Raw genomic sequence first — 17,658 nt, 5'->3', positions numbered from 1 at the left:
TAACACAGGTCGAACACACAAAAGACACCATTTCCGAATGGCAGCATAGGCCGAACACGCCCCAGACACGATGTCCGAGTGTCAACTCAGTCCGAACACAACCCAGACACCATGTTTGAATGGCCGATCTCACCCCAGACATGATGTCCGAACACGTGCCAGACACGATGTCCGATTGGCAGCACAGGCCGAACACACCCCAGACATGATGTCCGAACACGCGCCAGACACGATGTCCTAGTGTCTGGGGTGTGTTCGGCCTGTGCTGCCAATCGGATATTGTGTCTGGGGCGTGTTCGGTCTGTGTTGCCATTCGGACATAGTGTCTTGGGCGTGTTCGGCCTGTGCTGATACTCGGACATCGTGTCTGGCGCGTGTTCAGACATCATGTCTGGGGTGAGATCGGCCATTCAAACATGGTGTCTGGGTTGTGTTCGGACTGAGTTGACACCCGGACATCGGGTCTGGGGCGTGTTCGTTTGACCCGACTCAACTCGAGCCATTATATTTAATCACCCAGTCAATCCGAAATCGAGTAATTTTACGAGAAGGTCACACAAAACTAAATCACAATTTTCAATCATCAACGGGTCTTGTTTTATCATCATGAACTCGAAATGTGAAGTAATCGCTGATCTACCACATGGTAGGTCGCATGGGCAGATAGTATAGTGGTTACGACAAGCGCCCACCAATCTGACGAACCGGGTTCGATTCCCGTCAGAGGTTTTCTGGGCTCCACTTCCCCCCGATTACCAGTGAACTCGGCCGTCGGTGAATTCAGCCGCAGAAACTCGACCCTCGGTGAACTCGGCCCTCGGAGAATTCGGCCCTCGAATGATTTTGCATTAAAGAGAGAGTCTTTATTTTCATCGAACCAAAATACATAACAAACGGCAGTGATGGTGGTACAGAAAATATGCGTGCACAGTATTCGGTATTAGATAGGGATGATCGATAAGACCGTGAAGGTCATCTAGTCTGATCACACCAGCATCAAACAGGTACGCTTGACTCTGAACAGTCTGGCTGTAAAAAATGTTTAGTTAAGAAAGGAAAATAGAAAAAAAATTGAACAATGGTAGCAAATCATCAATGAAGCAATGTCTGGGCGAGGTTGGGCAACAGTGTTAGTGTAACGACAAGAGGTGATCAAGTAGGGCTTTTTTTAATCTATTATAAGGCAATTCACGGATATGTGGTGGTAACGCATTCCAGATGATAGGTCCCGAGTAGTCGATAGATCTCTTAGTTAGGTTGCTATTGGGTGGGGGTAAGTAGATGTTTCCTTTAGACGAGGATCTCGTGTAATGGGAATGGACATGTTTAGCAGGTATGAAAAAGTCATCAAACACAGGAGGCAGACTATTGGAAAAATATTTGTGAACAACTTTTGATACTTCGAAGCGATATAGTTCATCAACTCGCAAAATTCGATGCTTACGGTAGTAAGGCGATAAATTGGTAGGTAAAGGTACAGATGAGATCATCCGTATCGCACGGAGATCATTTAATGATGCATTTAATACAGGGGTCACCAACACGCGGGCCAATTCTGTGGCTTAAAATTTTTAGATGTTATCCATGCTGCAGTCTGCATATACTCTAACAATGGAAGAATCACGTGGAATGTCAACGACAGATTTTGCTGCTTCGTTCCGCTTCGCTGAGGCTATATTCGGAATTATTTTGCGGCAGCGACTGTAGGATTTCTGGCAATTCAAAAGTTATCTTCCAGAGGGCAGAATTTACTGAATCTGGTCTTGATCAAAAGTTACTGTCGCACTGATTCCGAAACTATAAATGAAAATATGTTCGTCTTTTCAGACTTCCAAAATATGGTAATCCTAGATGATAGGACTGGGGGATATTCATGTCAGGGCACCGTAATCTTGGGATACCCTAACCCACCACCAACCCGACTATCCCCTCCTCCAACACTAATATCCCCCCTTCCTCAACACTAATGTCCCCTTCCCCTACCCTAATATCCTACTCCAACCCTAATGTCCCCCTCCCCAACCCTAATGTCCCTCCTCCCCTAACCCTAATCTTGGGATACCTTAACCCCAACTTGGACCCTAACCCACCACCAACCCTTATATCCCCCACCCCCAATATCCCCCTCCCCCAACCCTAACCCTAATGTCCCCCTTCCCCAACCCTAATATTCCCCTCCCCCAACCCTAATGCCACCCCCAACCCTAATGTCCCCCTTCCCCAACCCTAATGCCACACCAACCCTAATATCCTACCCCAACCCTAATGTTCCACTCCCCTAACCCTAATGTCCCCCTACCCTAACACCAGCACCCCAAACCTAGGCTTACCATACGTCTCGTTTTAGGCGGGATAGTCCCGCTTTTTAACGTCTTGTCCCGACCAGTCAGCCAAACGTCCCGCTTTTTAAGGCCGTAAGGTACTGCTGAACTAACAAAATTTTCCAAATTTTTTTTATTGCAGAATCCTAGAGTATGAATCTAGTTATTTTCAAAAATATATTGCTTTTGTCTGATTTCGAATTAGAAGTATGTTAAAATACGATTTGAAATCAACCATTTTCGTAGAAATTCACCCCCCATACAAGTTCATTTATTTAAACTCACTCATGGACTCGCGACCATTTAAGTATAGAAATTAAATTGTTTAATTTCTATAATATATGGTTGGAAACCACTGGATGTGGAGTGTTTATAAAGCTTCGTGGTGCACACCGGCATAGGGCTGATAAACAATCATATCGGTGGGACATGAACATGACTTAACAATGTACAATTACGCCTCCTGTATTTTCGAACTCATCATCCTTCACCAGCTCTGCCGCTAACCCTGATCATGTGGGCGGAGAGTAATAACTATATAGTAATATATGGAACAACCAATATCATTGACAGACTTCATTCAGAAAATTTAACGACCAGATGCATATAGAAACCAGATTCACAGAGCAATCCCCTCCCCCCCCCCCCCCAGAAGTTGTATCGATTACCCTATGGTGGGCTCAAAATCATTGTTTATTTGGGCGGAAAGGGGCTGAAAATGTGGTTTCGGTCCCGGTTACACAGCACGCAGCTACATACTCCTGAACCGGGTCGTGACCATGACCAGATTGACCACCTCTGGTCTGTGAGCAAAGCGTTGCTACTGTGACGTCATAACTCATTTTGAAATCCACTAGTGGGCGCTAAAGAGTGTCCCGAATTTGGATCAAAGAAATATGGTAACCCTACCCAAACCCACTGCCGCACCCCAAACCCCCCAATTGGGGGGGGGCGAGATCGAAGGGGGCCCCAAATTATTTCGTGAATTAGCATAAATTACAGAGTATTTTTGGAAAATTTATGCAATTTTTTCCAAAATTCTTCGCACTGGGCGCGATTTAAAGTTGCCAAATATCTTGATTATTTGGTACTCTTCCCCCCAAGAAAAAACACGCAAGATTTATAGAAATGGACATATCGGCGTTGGCCATTAAGACGCCACTACGCATCAAGATATATAACGATTTAGGACTTATTACATGCGACTCCAAGAAGTGTGCCAGAACGATCGGCAGCGCGAAAAGCTTGGCCGAAACGGACTGCGCTTACGCAGACCGAAAACTTCGTTATATATACAAAATAATAGGTTTATTAGTCCATAGGCGCCTAAATGACTGGCACCAGATGTTCCTGTCTTGGCAATCTGAACCTTCATTGTTATGGAGATTAGCATTGGGACGCAACAATGCTGTCTGGTGAAACGAGAGAGTAGCTCAAGAGAAAAAGAGCCAGACAGCATTGTTGCGTCCCAATGCCAATCTCCATAACAATGAAAAATTCGAGGCTGATTGTGGGAGTTCCAGGGCCACAAGCGGAATAAAATTTATATTTTCGTAATCAGTGCAGAGTCAGCTTTCGATTGATACCCGTTTAACCAAATTTAATGCTCGGCAAGCCGGTCGAAAATGACCGTCAAATTGCCTGTAGCCAAATGGAAATTGTGACGTGATACAATTTGACTGAGGCGTGAGATTTGCCTGTGTCGACACCATATAGGACACTATGGTGTGACTGTTCAGATGAAAAATATAACCCAACAATGTTATGTTATGTGATAGTGCAGTTTGTTGAGATTTCAGTGATTTATATAGTATAGCTTTTAGCGTGAACTTTGTTCTTATATCTACAAAAGATATATGGCACTTTAATATATTGTTGAATCATAGTGTCCTATAGGACACTATGGTTGAATACTTGAAATTCCAAAATGCCGTCGCGGGCCGCACAAAATGCTCTCGCGGGCTGCGTGTTTGTGAACTCTGCAGGACACTATGCTCTAACCATAGTGTCCTATATGGTGTCGACACAAGCAAATCTCACGGTTCAATGAAATTGTATCACGTCACAATTTCCATTTGGCTACAGGCAATTTGACGGTTATTTTTGACCAGCTTGCCGAGCAATAAATTTGACGAATCGGGTATCAATCGAAAGCTAACTCTGCACTGATTACGAAAATATAAATTTTATTCCACTCATGGCCCTGGAACCCCACAATCAGCCCCAAATTATTCATTGTTGAGTAGATTGGCAGTGTGACGCAACAATGCTGTCTGGCGAAACGAGAGAGAAACTCAAGAGCAAGGATGCGGCCGAGCGGCGAGAGTGGGATCAGCTGACGTCGCGGCAATAGCTATGTGCAAATATAGATAACTAACCTAGCTATACTTAGACGGCAGGATCTCTATAAGTTGAAGGATATTGCAGGAAAATTCGTAGGTCCCAAATACATTCTGTGGACCCAGCTCTACCTTTACAAATCAAGGAAAGGCTGGTAATGTGTGCTCGCTTTTAGCGAAGCGCCTATAGAAAGTATCAACAGCGCCACGCATCTCTGGAGCCCTACGCAACAAGCGGGCTAAGGTATTCGATATCAAAATAATCTGACAAATCCAATGTAGACTACTTAGACGTAGCCTACATATCTCTATCAGGTGAAGGATATTGCGAGAAAATTGGTAGGGACCAAATACATTCTGTGGACCCAGTTCTAACCCTTACAAATCAAGGAAAGGCTGCTAATGTGTGCTCGCTTTTAGCGAAGCGCCTATAGAAAGTATCAACAGCGCCACGCGTCTATGGAGCCCTACGCGACTAGCGGGCTAAGGCAATCGATATCATAATAGAGAGAGAGAGAGAGATATGATATTCTTTTTCGCCTGCACCATCGAGATGCTTTGACGACGGAGTTGCGATACGGCCCCATGAGGTCATCTAGTCTGCGCCCCCGTTTTTTTTTTCTCCTCCATGCTATCCGTGATTGCTGAGCGCCTAGCAGGATAGCTGCGGATACCATTTTTCGAGTCTTTGGTATGACCCGGCCGGGAATCGAACCCACGACCTACCGCTCGAGAAGCCGGACGCATAACCATTACACTATCATAATAATGTGACATATCCCATGTAGACAATTTAGACGTAGACTAAATATCTCTATCAGTTGAAGGATAATGCGCGAAAATTGGTAGGGCCCTAATACATTCTGTGGACCCAGTTCTACCCTTAAAAGTCTAGGAAAGGCTGATAAGGCGTGCTCGCTTGTACCGAAGCAAATAGAAAAAGTATCAACAGCGCAGCGTTTCTCTGCGACGCGATTGCACATTGCACAATGCACATAGCTATTGACGCGACGTCAGCTGATCCCATTCTCGCCGCTCGGCCGCATCCTTGCTCTTGAGTTTCTCTCTCGTTTCGCCAGACAGCATTGTTGCGTCACACTGCCAATCTACTCAACAATGAATAATTTGAGGCTGATTGTGGGGGTTCCAGGGCCATGAGTGGAATAAAATTTATATTTTCGTAATCAGTGCAGAGTCAGCTTTCGATTGATACCCGATTCATCAAATTTATTGCTCGGCAAGCCGGTCAAAAATAACCGTCAAATTGCCTGTAGCCAAATGGAAATTGTGACGTGATACAATTTCATTGAACCGTGAGATTTGCTTGTGTCGACACCATATAGGACACTATGCTCTAACTCTCTATAGTGGGATTTTGGTACAAATCGCTCGGTCCGCAGTTTGGATCAGTCCGTTGTTTAGTATTGCCAGTTGCGCGGTTCGCTCGTTCTGCCGCAGGCCCCCCGTTTAGTATTTGTCACTCTCTGTTGTTGTATTTTTATTCCTTTGATAAAATATTTCTTCTTTTGTGGTAACTATGCCCATCGCCTATATGTCATATGTGATATGTGAACGCCGCTGTTGGTGTGGGCGCGATTGGTTGTTGTATAGTTGCGTTGCTTGTTGCGGCTAGGTTGCTTGTTGCGTTGATTAATTAATACTGTAACAGTTTCTGTTCTGCTAGTTCTACTTTGTTGAGCTCTTCTGTTAAAGATGGCCTACAAGCTTAGCAGAGTTGTTGCAATGGTCACAGGGGGAGCTTCCGGTCTTGGTCGTGCCACGGCGGAACATTTTGTGCGCAAAGGTGCCCGCGTTGCCATTGTCGATTTACCAAGTTCTGGAGGAGAGACACTCGCAGAATCGCTAGGAAACACCTGCATGTTCTGCCCCACTGACATCACGAATACCCATGACATTGTTGATGCTTTGGAAGAAACTAGGACAAAATTTGGATCTTTAGAAGTGTTGGTGAATTGTGCTGGAATTGGTCACGCAAGGAAAGTCTTTAATGCAAAGACAAAGCAACCACACAGCCTGGAAGAATTTAGTAAAGTCATGAAGGTGAATTTTCTCGGAACTATTGATGTTATACGTAACTCTGTCGGTATAATGTATGAAAATGAACCTGGTGATGAAAAGCAACGAGGAGTTATAATCAATACCGCAAGCATTGCAGCATTTGATGGCCAGATTGGACAAGCTGCATATAGCGCAAGCAAAGGCGCTATTGTAGGGATGACGTTGCCACTTGCTCGTGATCTAGCACGTGTCGGCATAAGAGTGGTGACAATAGCTCCCGGTATTTTTCAAACTCCATTAGTGGAGGGTTTGCCTGAAGAGGCAATAAAAAAACTTGAAGAAGATGTACCTTTTCCTTCGCGCTTAGGTAAACCTCGTGAATTTGCATCATTAGCGGCTTCGATAATTGAAAATCCCATGCTTAACGGTGAAATAATTAGACTAGACGGTGCGCTTAGAATGAAGTGATGATGGTATGAGTCAGAGTTACTGTGCCAATATCCAAGTTATCCATTTTATATTATGTCAACTGTAAGTGTCATCACCCATCCTAACCGCTGATCGTTGCAAAAAAATTGTTGTTGCTCTTTGTTTCGTGGAAACGTAAATGCACAATTTTTCTCTCTTGGTAACTTCATGAAAACAAACTATGAAGCTTTTAACTGTATATTCACCATAAATGTCATTTAGCTGCAGGGCGTTCAATGATTGTTTTGAAGTTAATTTGTCGAGGCAGACAGTTGGAATTGTACCATTTCATACCGTATTATTTTGATATTTTGCATCATTAGTTAGGCGCTTGTATTTTGCAACCTATCTTGAAGATCGGGATGAATCATGTATGAAAATTCTGTACATACATTCCATTCTGTGTGAACGTATCCACATTGTTTTTGCCGCATATAATTTCTCGGCAGTTAGACATCTATAAGCAATCGAGCATGTTAACTGTATACCTAATCATCGTTTCGGTCTCCTGCATGCAATTTGATCAGTACGATACTCGCTGCCAGTTTAGTGTAACAAATGTTTAATTGTGACATTATGGCCAGGTACAATATTTTGAGAGGCGCTAGCTCATTGGGCCGTGAAACATCTGCTCCGGGGGTCAAGGACATCATTATCTCCAGCAGCTTAATATTACTGTTCCTATCCGCAACATAGCATGGAGAACTTGATGAATGGATGTAAATTAATCAAAAAACCAACTTATCCCAAACTTGGTTCAGCTTCAGTCCTTGTCGTTGGTGATACAAAACTGGCTTTCCGTGATTTGGATGTGACTTTACGACGAAAAGCAAGAAGCGACGGATTCGGGTTGAAGATCACTAATGTGAAACGCCTTCCTGTACCAAACGGCACGGACAGTGCCTCTGTACAAAGTGACTTGATTGTACTGCTCCTGAATCCTGCAGATACATCGTCTTATCAGGACATCAAGAATTCATTGAGTTTTATACCAATAGATTTTTACCATGGACACATATTAATGGCGGCGTTGAAACCACGGTCTATCCTGAATGTGTGTGCTGAATATGAAAGGATAAATATGCTTGCCGACTCACACATGTGCCCAATTACATGGGCTCAGTCTGACGACCTCACCGCACTGGCATATCAGATCACACTGAAAGCGAAAATCGCATCTTCAAAGCTCACAACTCCTGCTTGTCTTTTCACAGGAGTAATTTGACGTCTGATGTGTATTACCTTACAGCAATTAGCCTATACACTGCCTTCCATTTTACAGATTAGGCCTACTTTGAATCATGTCGCAGGATAATATATCGCATGTCGAGGTATATAGAAAAGGCTTGATGACAGCGGTTGGAGCAATTTGCATTGAAAACGGCTGCGATTCAGTGAAGAAGTCTGCATTGGAAACCTTGACTGAAATCCTGCAAAGCTTCGTATCCGAAGTGGCCCGTAACACGAGACAATATTGCGAGGTTGGTGGTCGAAGTGTGCCAACCTTTTGCGATGTACAAGCTTCGCTTGCAGATTGTGGCATTAGAATGTCTGACATACCCAAATACATACAATTAAAACGGAGGGTAGCTATTGTGGAACCATCGAAGTCCTCTCAAGCACAAAATCCAAATGTCCTTCTTGTGGGCGAAAAACGAGTTTTTCCAAACTTCATTCCGGAGAATTCCAATTTTCCTAAATTCCCTGACCCGCACACATACATCAGGACACGGACCGGAAAATCCCCGGAGGAGAATTATGGAATATTGAGGGAGAGAGGGTCATCACAGAGATGGGATGTGGAAAGGGCGTTGACTAAATTCATCGCAAAGACCGGCACCAATCATCCCTTGTTGCCGGATGACAAGGGTGCCTTTCCTTTGATCGCGGCAGTACCTCCTGCGATTACATATCAGTCCGCACTTTTGCCATACGACAATGACATTGGCAGTGCTGACACTTCGAAAAGTGAAGACACAGGAAATGAAGACGACGACACCTTGAACAGTCCGCGGAAAGCCGGCGGTGTTGCAAAGTATGATAAGGAATCGACGCCGAACTCAAAGGTTGAGAATATTCACAATCCATATCTGAGACTTCCGAAAATGCCGAAGGTTAAAAAGCGTCGGCGATAATCAAGCACAGTAACAGCTAAGTAAGGAGTACCTACAGAGGGTGTTCTTTTGCAAATCACTCAATGTCGGGATACAGAGTCCAATCAGACGGGAGTATGAACATCGAGAACACCAAGGAACTATATCAAGTTGGGAGTATGGATGCTTTTATGCATGTACTTATATTATGCTGCAATAGTGTTGGGCTCACTACCGTGGTTTCATAATGCATGGACTAATTTGGAATATATATGTCTACGAATAGAATTGAACCATGGTGTAGAAAGTACTCTTGAATGAATTTTCGAATAACAGTATAACATGTTAAGTGATGCAGTAGACCAGGGGGGACAGCCTTTTCGGTCAAAGGGCCACATGAATGCTGATGTCATTTTTTTGGTCGTCCGATAGGACCGAACTGGATTAGGGTTAGGTAACGGTAAAAATGGTACGCCTACTTCTATTAATACGCACCAAAATCGATAACAATCATATCAAGAAAACGCTGTGGACATGTCATAGGCGCGCAAAATTATTTCGAAAGGAATGAATGAATTCAGTCAATATTAATGTTAGTTGCATATATTGGGCGTCGTGTCGTCTCTGTATACCGCTAGGCTCATTTGGCACGGTCATGATTAATCACCGCTTGGTTGGACATGGACATATCAATATCGAAGATTTCAGTGAACATCCGTTTATCATTTTGTGTGAATGTTTCATCGCCCACGATCTTTCGGCGATCGCAGACACCAAGTCACATGTTGGACGACACGTTCTCTCATAATTGCGAATATAGTTTGACTCAATTCACAAATACTAAAAGCAATAAATCAAGTGACAAAAAATGTCGCGAAGTGCTAAAAAATATCAAGTCAAATGAATCTGCCACGGAATGTTATACTTGATGGTCATATACGAAGATCTACAAAAATTGCAGATGGCCCCTGGCTAAGTCAATGCGTCGAACTGATATTTTAGACATCAATATCCCAAATTTCGCGGTCAGGCTAATCAAGTTTTAGGTTTGTCTTTCAAGTTCACAATAAATTACCTATAGGTAATTCATTTTTTTGATAATAACTAATTTCGAGAATTACCTCGAACCGCTCAAACCTTCTCGTGTGCCACAGGTTGGCCGCCCCTGCAGCAGACCAATCAATGTGATGATACAGGGTGAAGGTATTGGATAGCTTACTCACCTTACTGAGAGGCGAGATCTGTAACAGCAAGATATTATTTCCCACCTTTAACAAAAAGATTGCTAAAAAATGAGTAACATGGATATTGGGCCTCTTTTTATTCATTAAAAAGCATTATGAATTTATTTCAAGATGATCAGTTGAGAAGTAGACTGCAGAATTACCTAGCTTAATTCCGATAATATATATAGATCTCAGCAGTGCATTTGGACGATAAGGTGCAATAGTGTATATAAGTTTGTAGGCTGCAGCGAGTGACATCACTCATGTTCCAGAATTTCTGTGAGAGATATTCAGAACGAAAATACTGTGTTGTTGCAGTAGGTACCGATCATCGTGAAGAAAATTTTGAAAGACCCTTCTCAAAATATTCCCAAGATATCCCTTGTGGAGTGTGAATAGCGGCTACACCAAGCTTCGTAAGATCTCTGATATTTCTCTCTTCGTCATCAAAGAATACCATGTCACAGTAGTCGATATTCAGCTCCTGTTTGAATTTGGAGAAATGAGCGACTTTGCTCCCTGGATAGATTTCCTTTGCGTCGAAGTATTTATTCAACTCAAAGATCTTCAGCAGATCTTCTGCTATACCGGTGGCACTTGTCCTTGATGCCACAGCAGTTTTTATGCCTTGTTTCTTTAGTTCATTCAAAATCGGTATGGCATCAGGATATAATTCCACTGTATAATCGTACTTATCCTTGATTGTGTTATCAGGCAGCCTTTGAAACGGCGGTTTCACGTGCGTATCAACCCACAGGGGCCATAGTGTGTAGTCTAGATCAAAAACTACGAGTTTGGGACTCGTTTCATAGTTCAGATTATGTTCTTCCATTATTACTCTCAGTATAACACAAATATGCCAAACTGTTCCGAATATGGCGTATAAATTTACTGTCAATACGTATTTGGAATAAGGTTCAATGATTGAGTCTCACATTGCAGTATTCAATATTCATACATCTACCAAACCTGAGACCTTGTATAATGTATAGCCGGACACAAGTTAGCTGTTGGTGCCAGAAGTAGGTTGCATAAGATTACCATATTCTGAGATGAAGTAACATTCATTAACATGGGAAATTTTACAACTAACATTGATTGATTGACTAAAAGAAAAAAGAGGTCATTTTTCCGACTCGACTCCAAACAGACGCGTCATCGCGTATAATCGGTTAGAGTTAACCTTGGTTGCCGTCGAAATCCAGATTTCACGTCTATTATGGCATTTTTTAGTTGTCTCCGTACGATCGCCTGACTCTTAAAGCTATGAAGAATGACATTTTAGATTTCTTGAAAAAGGAGGACGTATGGTAACCCTAACGTTGTATCACTATCGTCGTTTACAGAAAACTCATGGTATCACTGTTACTGCTACTCTGCTAGATGTAGAATATATAGCATCGTCTAATTGACATTGTGACGTCATCCCGGCTGCTCAACTGTCAGCTTGTAGGTATTAGTAGAGACTAGAGACCAGAGGTTTTCATAGTAATGGAGTGCAGATTGTACAGGCGGTGCCAAATGAGAGACAGAGGCTACTGCTGGGGTATCAGTGACTGAGGAATGGCGTGGCTACAGAGCTGCATGCTAATTAGCGCTATCCCCGAGGGTTTATTAGAATGCTCAGTGCTCACTCTACCAGCACACGAGTAATATACATAACCAACCGCGGATCAGTTATTTTAAATGTTGAAGAACCAAGAACCTATACCGCTCAAATATCACATTAACACAGTTATTAAAAATACACATTGATAAGTTTATATACGATAATTGGCCAACTACGACCTCGGGAGGAAGTTAATTTTACATATCATCGATCGCTAGAACGCTGTAGTGAGCAATTGGATCCGTGATACGAAACCACAGTATACACTTGGTCGGATTGGGAAATATCGAGTAGTATATCTGAGTAATTCGATTCTGTATCGAGTATTAGGCGTCGAATCGGGTATTCGAGTATCACTCATTATCGCGTCGCAACAGTACGGATGATGTGAAAAGTTCGAATATGTACCTTTTATGCGACCACAAAGAATATAGGAAAATAACGAGCCCCGTGCCGAAATGCGTGTTTTGAATCGTGCTCGTCTCACGAAAGGAGATATTCTTTTAGTTTCGTCTGGCAGGTGTAAGCGTTTCAAAATATCTGGAGCAACGACAACCTTTATCGCGACCTTTTGAGCTTTAGAGACAAATCTATAGTGTCAGACCAACCTTAATGTGACATCAAACCGACTTTTATGATACAGAGCCAGAGGTGGGCACATTTTTCATCATCAGGCCATATCATCGTAACAACATTAATGGACATGTCACTTATTTTCTATGGTATCGAACATAGTGGACTTGGATACGACCAACGCAAGATTGAGCACATAGAGCAGCGTGGGAAGCTTCACATTTTAAATTTTATAGCAGTGAAAGCCATATCACCCCAGATAGGGTGATAAAACCAAGACCCCATCAGAATGTACGTTTTCCCCACTACTTATCACCAAGACTGTTGCACTCATTAGTGAGCCTAACCGCGCGAAGCGCGACATATTTCCATTTGTCATGATTGAATCGGTCAATATAATCGGGAATTGGATATATATTGATATCAATTTTATCCCCTCTCTGCTCACGTAATCAGATTTACCTGTAGAGCTGAGTGAGGTATCTTGGGAAATGTAGGGTGCGTGGATAATAATTAAACATATTCGGACGGCCCGTTGCTATCATGACTTCGTTACATGATGTTATTTTGTGACTTCCTGTCTGCTAAGTCAAAAAAGATATTGAAATCGACCAAACGTACTAAACTAAAAGACGCGCGCGATTTCAAATTGTTATTTCTTCACTGTCAAATAATTTTTCACTGCGGGGTGGCATTTGTCTTGTGGGGTTCAGTCGTTCAGATAACCAGAACAGGAACATTCGGCGCCAGCCATTTATGCGCCAAATTGAAATGTAGTATATATGTATTGTATATACTATATACATGGAAATTTTATCTGTCAGTATAAGGGCACTCCTTTTCGGCCAAGGTTTTCCCACTATGCCGATCGTTCTGGAACACTCCTCGGAGTCGCATGTTCCATGGCCTAAAATTTCATGTCTTGGTGCGTCGTGGCGCGTTAATGGCCGACGCCGAAATGCCTATTTGTAGAAATCACGCGTTTTTTCTTGGGGGAAGGGTGTCCAATAATCAAGATTTTTGGCAACACGAAATCGTGCGCAGCCCGAAAATATTTTGAAGAAGTTGGGTAAATTTAAAAAAAAACTCTCTAATTGTTAATTCACGAGATAATTTTGGGCCCCTTCGAGCTCGGACCCTCCAATTCGGGGGTTTGGGGTGCGGCAGATACGGTGCTGGGTACACCGATTATGATATTGGATATGATATTGACTGCAACTTTGTTTTTGCCATTTTGCAAACTTTGTATCGAATTCGATGGATTACATTTGTCCAACGTATACTTGAATACCGCATTCACCCTATAATAGAAAAATCGATTACATTGGACTGATAATAAACAATTTACTAGCATTCGCCAGTTGGCATAAATTTTAAGATCTCGAGAAGAGGTTTCTAAACCCCTAACACCCTGGGAACGCCACTGCTTTGTCCTCATTAAGACGTGTGTCGGCTAACACAATAATAATGATGCCGTCCGTAATGAAAATCTACAAAAACATACGATAATATTGATAATAAGATGCAAGTGCCAATTTATAAATTTATCAAAGAGCCATACTTTATCATCAAAAGAGCCATAGGTTCCCGACCACTGAGAAAGAGCAACTAAAAACAAATGACGCAAATATTAGGTATACATTAAAGCGATTGTTCTAATGCGGTAGCAACCAAAATATATAGGGTATAGAGTGAGGCAAAACTTCTACCATACGTGGGGAATGTTATAATATCCACCAAACTAGTCGAAACAGATTGAATTTCGGAATTTGCGAGCAAGATATCGTCCCCACTCTACCACGATCATCTGCGGGAAAGTCCAATTATCAATTATCATATGTAAATTTATCGTACATCTATAGTCAGTGGGATAGCCTATTCGCCAGCTGAAGCACAATTTTGATAGAAATGGCGTTCTCCGAGAGTGCATTCTTGAATCTTGATAAACCCATAAATAGCTACTCAATCCATATTTACTGGACTTTTCAAGGGGTGAGGCGTTTTACCCCGCGGATGGGGTAGGCGTTTTATCCTCGAGGTCGTCATTGTTTACGAATCATACTTAACAGGTTGTTATTGCATAAATTCGCCTTCGGTTCGGACGGTGGCCTAAGTCCACCTCCGCAACTTAACAACTAGAGAAATCATAAATAGGACCGGAAACTCTCTGTGGCATCCCTTAAATCTGACATTTCACTTGGTTGTAAAGGCTCTCTTTCATCAAAAATATGTATAAAAGTAATAAATTGTGATAAAACATTACAAATCTTCATTGGGGCGTGGAAATCAAGGTGACAGCTTCGTCTGACCATTAAGCAATTTTCTGCGATATCGTGGCACATTCAACGCTTGCTTTCTTCTGTCATATTGATGGTGGGCGTCTTCCCTCACCCGGGCGTTTCACCCCAATCTAACCTGCGCTTCGCGACCAATAGACTTCAAGAATCACCGGCGTAACAGATGCCAGCTGCAGATAGGCGGTTTGTGGGATTCCTTGCGTGAAACGTATAATATGACAAAATTAAAAATGTTTCGCCCTTTTAACAATATTTTACACTTTTTGACATTTCGGTGCGCTGCATACGAAAGGTTGCCGAACCCTGGAATATAGCCTTATCACGCTCATTAAGCATGATATTACTCGTGTCACTTTTCTCATTTGTTCCAGAAAATCGATACCGCGCGGTCGCGACTCATTGAAATTTCTCGATCAGTAGCCCACGGATTAACGGAGTTTGACGTTGCTGCTTGGCGAGCAGATCGCCTACGCCTATTTTAGGACACTGGACAAAGATTTGAAATTTTATACTCGTCAAAATAAATATGACGATTTCACTTCGAAGCATCAAAATCAACGGCTGCTGATAAAAAATAATCTGTTATTTGCCGTTACTCGTATAACTGTAGCTCGCAATATCTTTATTAAGCACCTGCCTAATCGTTATTTCGCAATTCTTTATTCAACATATGGATCTCCCACTATTTAGTCATCCGCTTATACACAATTTTAGCGTGGGTTGCAGCTAGAAATCAGGACCGAAAGAGCACTTCGTCCTCCTCCAAACGGTGGTCTTGCCCCCCCCCCCCCCCCCATATGGTGATCAATATAACTTTTGAAGGGATGGATTCACTGTGTCGTTGTAGCCAAGCCCGAAAATTTGTTCAAGTTCATGACCGAATTTCGTCAATAATATTGGTAATTGCATATATTACTATTCATTGAAAGAGGTGGTGTCTGCGAAAATCAGAGCACGCAATTAATACTTATAACGTCTTGTGGCGGGCCTGTTGTTATTATTACTTTGTTGCATGTTGTTAATTCGTGACCTCCCGTCTGCTATATAAAAAATTGTTTACAAAATTCCATTTCCTCCTGTGATCTACATAACCGCTATTCCCAAGATGAGCTGCTAGATAGAAATGACGTAAAAATGACTAGGCTGGATGTTATGTAGTCATAGAGAATCTGTTTCTCAATTTTGGTGCCATATATGTTGAGATCATACTCAAAGGTGTCGATGGAAGCGTTACGCGTTATTTCTACATTCGACATCATCTTGGTCAAAATGGATTTTCGGCACTCGTTCATATCAAATCGACGGCACGGATTTTCAAGACAGGACCGGGTATTTCAAGAAATGCAGATACATAATCCGCTTTGAATAATAATAGTCGTCCCAATTTCTACATATATAGTATTGTGTTGTTTTCAAGAAAAGTCATTTTGTTGCTGTTCATCACTAGCCCACAGTTAATATTTACACAAAACAGATGATTGAGCTAAATTTGTATTGAAACTTAGGAGGTCTGCGAAGACATAGAAAGGTTGAGAAGCACTGGTATATTACGACATAAACAGCAAATGACGCCGTGACGACTCATTTAAAAGAAAGTTGCTCTCTCTGAGGCCTTTTCATCCCAATCGTTATTTTGTCTTCGAATATGTCCTCAAAGATGAGTTCTAAGAAGCAAAATAAATGTAATCGTGAGTTGTCATGATTATTTTTCCAGTGTAGTCGTAATAGTAATCGACTACTTCCTGATTTTACTGTAATTGCAATCGCATGATTCAGACGCATTATATAATCGTAATCGCATCGATTACATTCATGAAGTAATCGCCCCATGTCTGATCCCAACACTGCCGCATAGTATTCGGTTACCATATTTTGAAATACGGAAAGGAGGACACGTTTGACATGCTGCAATAGTTACAAAATTAAGAAGGTTTCCCCTGTAATTTAGTAATATTTTGATACTTTTGACATTTTGGCACGCTGCATGCGAAAGGTTGCCGAACCCTGATTAATGTAGTCGAAAGATAATCTCACCATACTCGGCTAGAATCTTTGCGTCCAGCTCTACACAAAACACCGTATCAACTATTGGAATGCCGGTGGGCATTTCCAGAATCGAAGTTATTGTGATGTAAAACCAACCATCGTGGCTCGTTTGTGATATATCTCGTCGAATCTGACTGAAACTGTGAAAATAATCCGTGACTAAAAAATTTTGCCCGACCGAATTGTCATTCGTTCATTCATCCATTTTTTTATTTTGTTGGTACATCAGCTCAATTGACCACAGGATTGAGATGCAATGAAAATTTAGTAAGGAGTCGAAACTACCTAGGAAATTAAATCACTCAATCAAACAGCCACCTTGGTCTGACATTAGTAAACTACTGCCAGGGATATATATATATATACTGCTTAGCGCTTATACATCCATCACGACCTCAGGACAGTGCGAAGGATTTACTTTGCGGTTACATTAGATTGGTCAAATTTCCTCCTTGCATTATCCCATTGGTATTTTGTCGCCACGGCGCCCTTTCGTTTCCCATAGAATCGTCATGCACATTTGAGAAAATACACATTGTGCAATGCATGTTACCTATATACGATTTGGGCAATCGGCGTATTTAAAAACAATTACAAACTAGACCATCGTTGATTCGTAGGTAATTTATGATCGTACTGGTTGACGTCAACTCGCTGACAATCATCC

At 42.2% G+C, this 17,658-nt stretch overlaps 3 protein-coding genes across 3 annotated transcripts; 2 read left to right on the top strand and 1 right to left on the bottom strand.

Moving 5' to 3' along the window:
- Positions 1-6,257: 6,257 nt before the first annotated feature.
- On the top strand, positions 6,258-7,211 carry LOC145454930 (3-hydroxyacyl-CoA dehydrogenase type-2-like). Its single transcript, XM_080332863.1, has one exon. It carries the CDS (start codon positions 6,374-6,376, stop codon positions 7,145-7,147), a length of 774 nt encoding a protein of 257 aa, XP_080188989.1. The 5' UTR covers positions 6,258-6,373; the 3' UTR covers positions 7,148-7,211.
- Positions 7,212-7,821: 610 nt separating this feature from the next.
- On the top strand, positions 7,822-9,550 carry LOC145455432 (transcription initiation factor TFIID subunit 8-like). The gene has a single exon (XM_080333401.1). The coding sequence runs from the start codon at positions 8,449-8,451 to the stop codon at positions 9,280-9,282; it is 834 nt and encodes a 277-aa protein (XP_080189527.1). The 5' UTR covers positions 7,822-8,448; the 3' UTR covers positions 9,283-9,550.
- Positions 9,551-10,544: 994 nt separating this feature from the next.
- LOC145455433 (magnesium-dependent phosphatase 1-like) lies at positions 10,545-12,178 on the bottom strand. Its single transcript, XM_080333402.1, has one exon. It carries the CDS (start codon positions 11,296-11,298, stop codon positions 10,795-10,797), a length of 504 nt encoding a protein of 167 aa, XP_080189528.1. The 5' UTR covers positions 11,299-12,178; the 3' UTR covers positions 10,545-10,794.
- Positions 12,179-17,658: the final 5,480 nt, after the last annotated feature.

This window comes from Botryllus schlosseri, chromosome 14 (assembly GCF_051294905.1).
Source record: "Botryllus schlosseri isolate E-star chromosome 14, Bs_hap1, whole genome shotgun sequence".
Classification (NCBI taxonomy): Eukaryota; Metazoa; Chordata; class Ascidiacea; order Stolidobranchia; family Styelidae; genus Botryllus; species Botryllus schlosseri.
Note: the sequence above shows the minus strand (reverse complement) of the source record. Positions and strands in the feature narration are given on the sequence as shown.

Excerpts from the sequence above, each read along its gene's own strand:
- LOC145454930 (XM_080332863.1), top strand. The coding sequence starts at position 6,374 with ATGGCCTACAAGCTTAGCAGAGTTGTTGCAATGGTCACAGGGGGAGCT.
- LOC145455432 (XM_080333401.1), top strand. The coding sequence starts at position 8,449 with ATGTCGCAGGATAATATATCGCATGTCGAGGTATATAGAAAAGGCTTG.
- LOC145455433 (XM_080333402.1), bottom strand. The coding sequence starts at position 11,298 with ATGGAAGAACATAATCTGAACTATGAAACGAGTCCCAAACTCGTAGTT.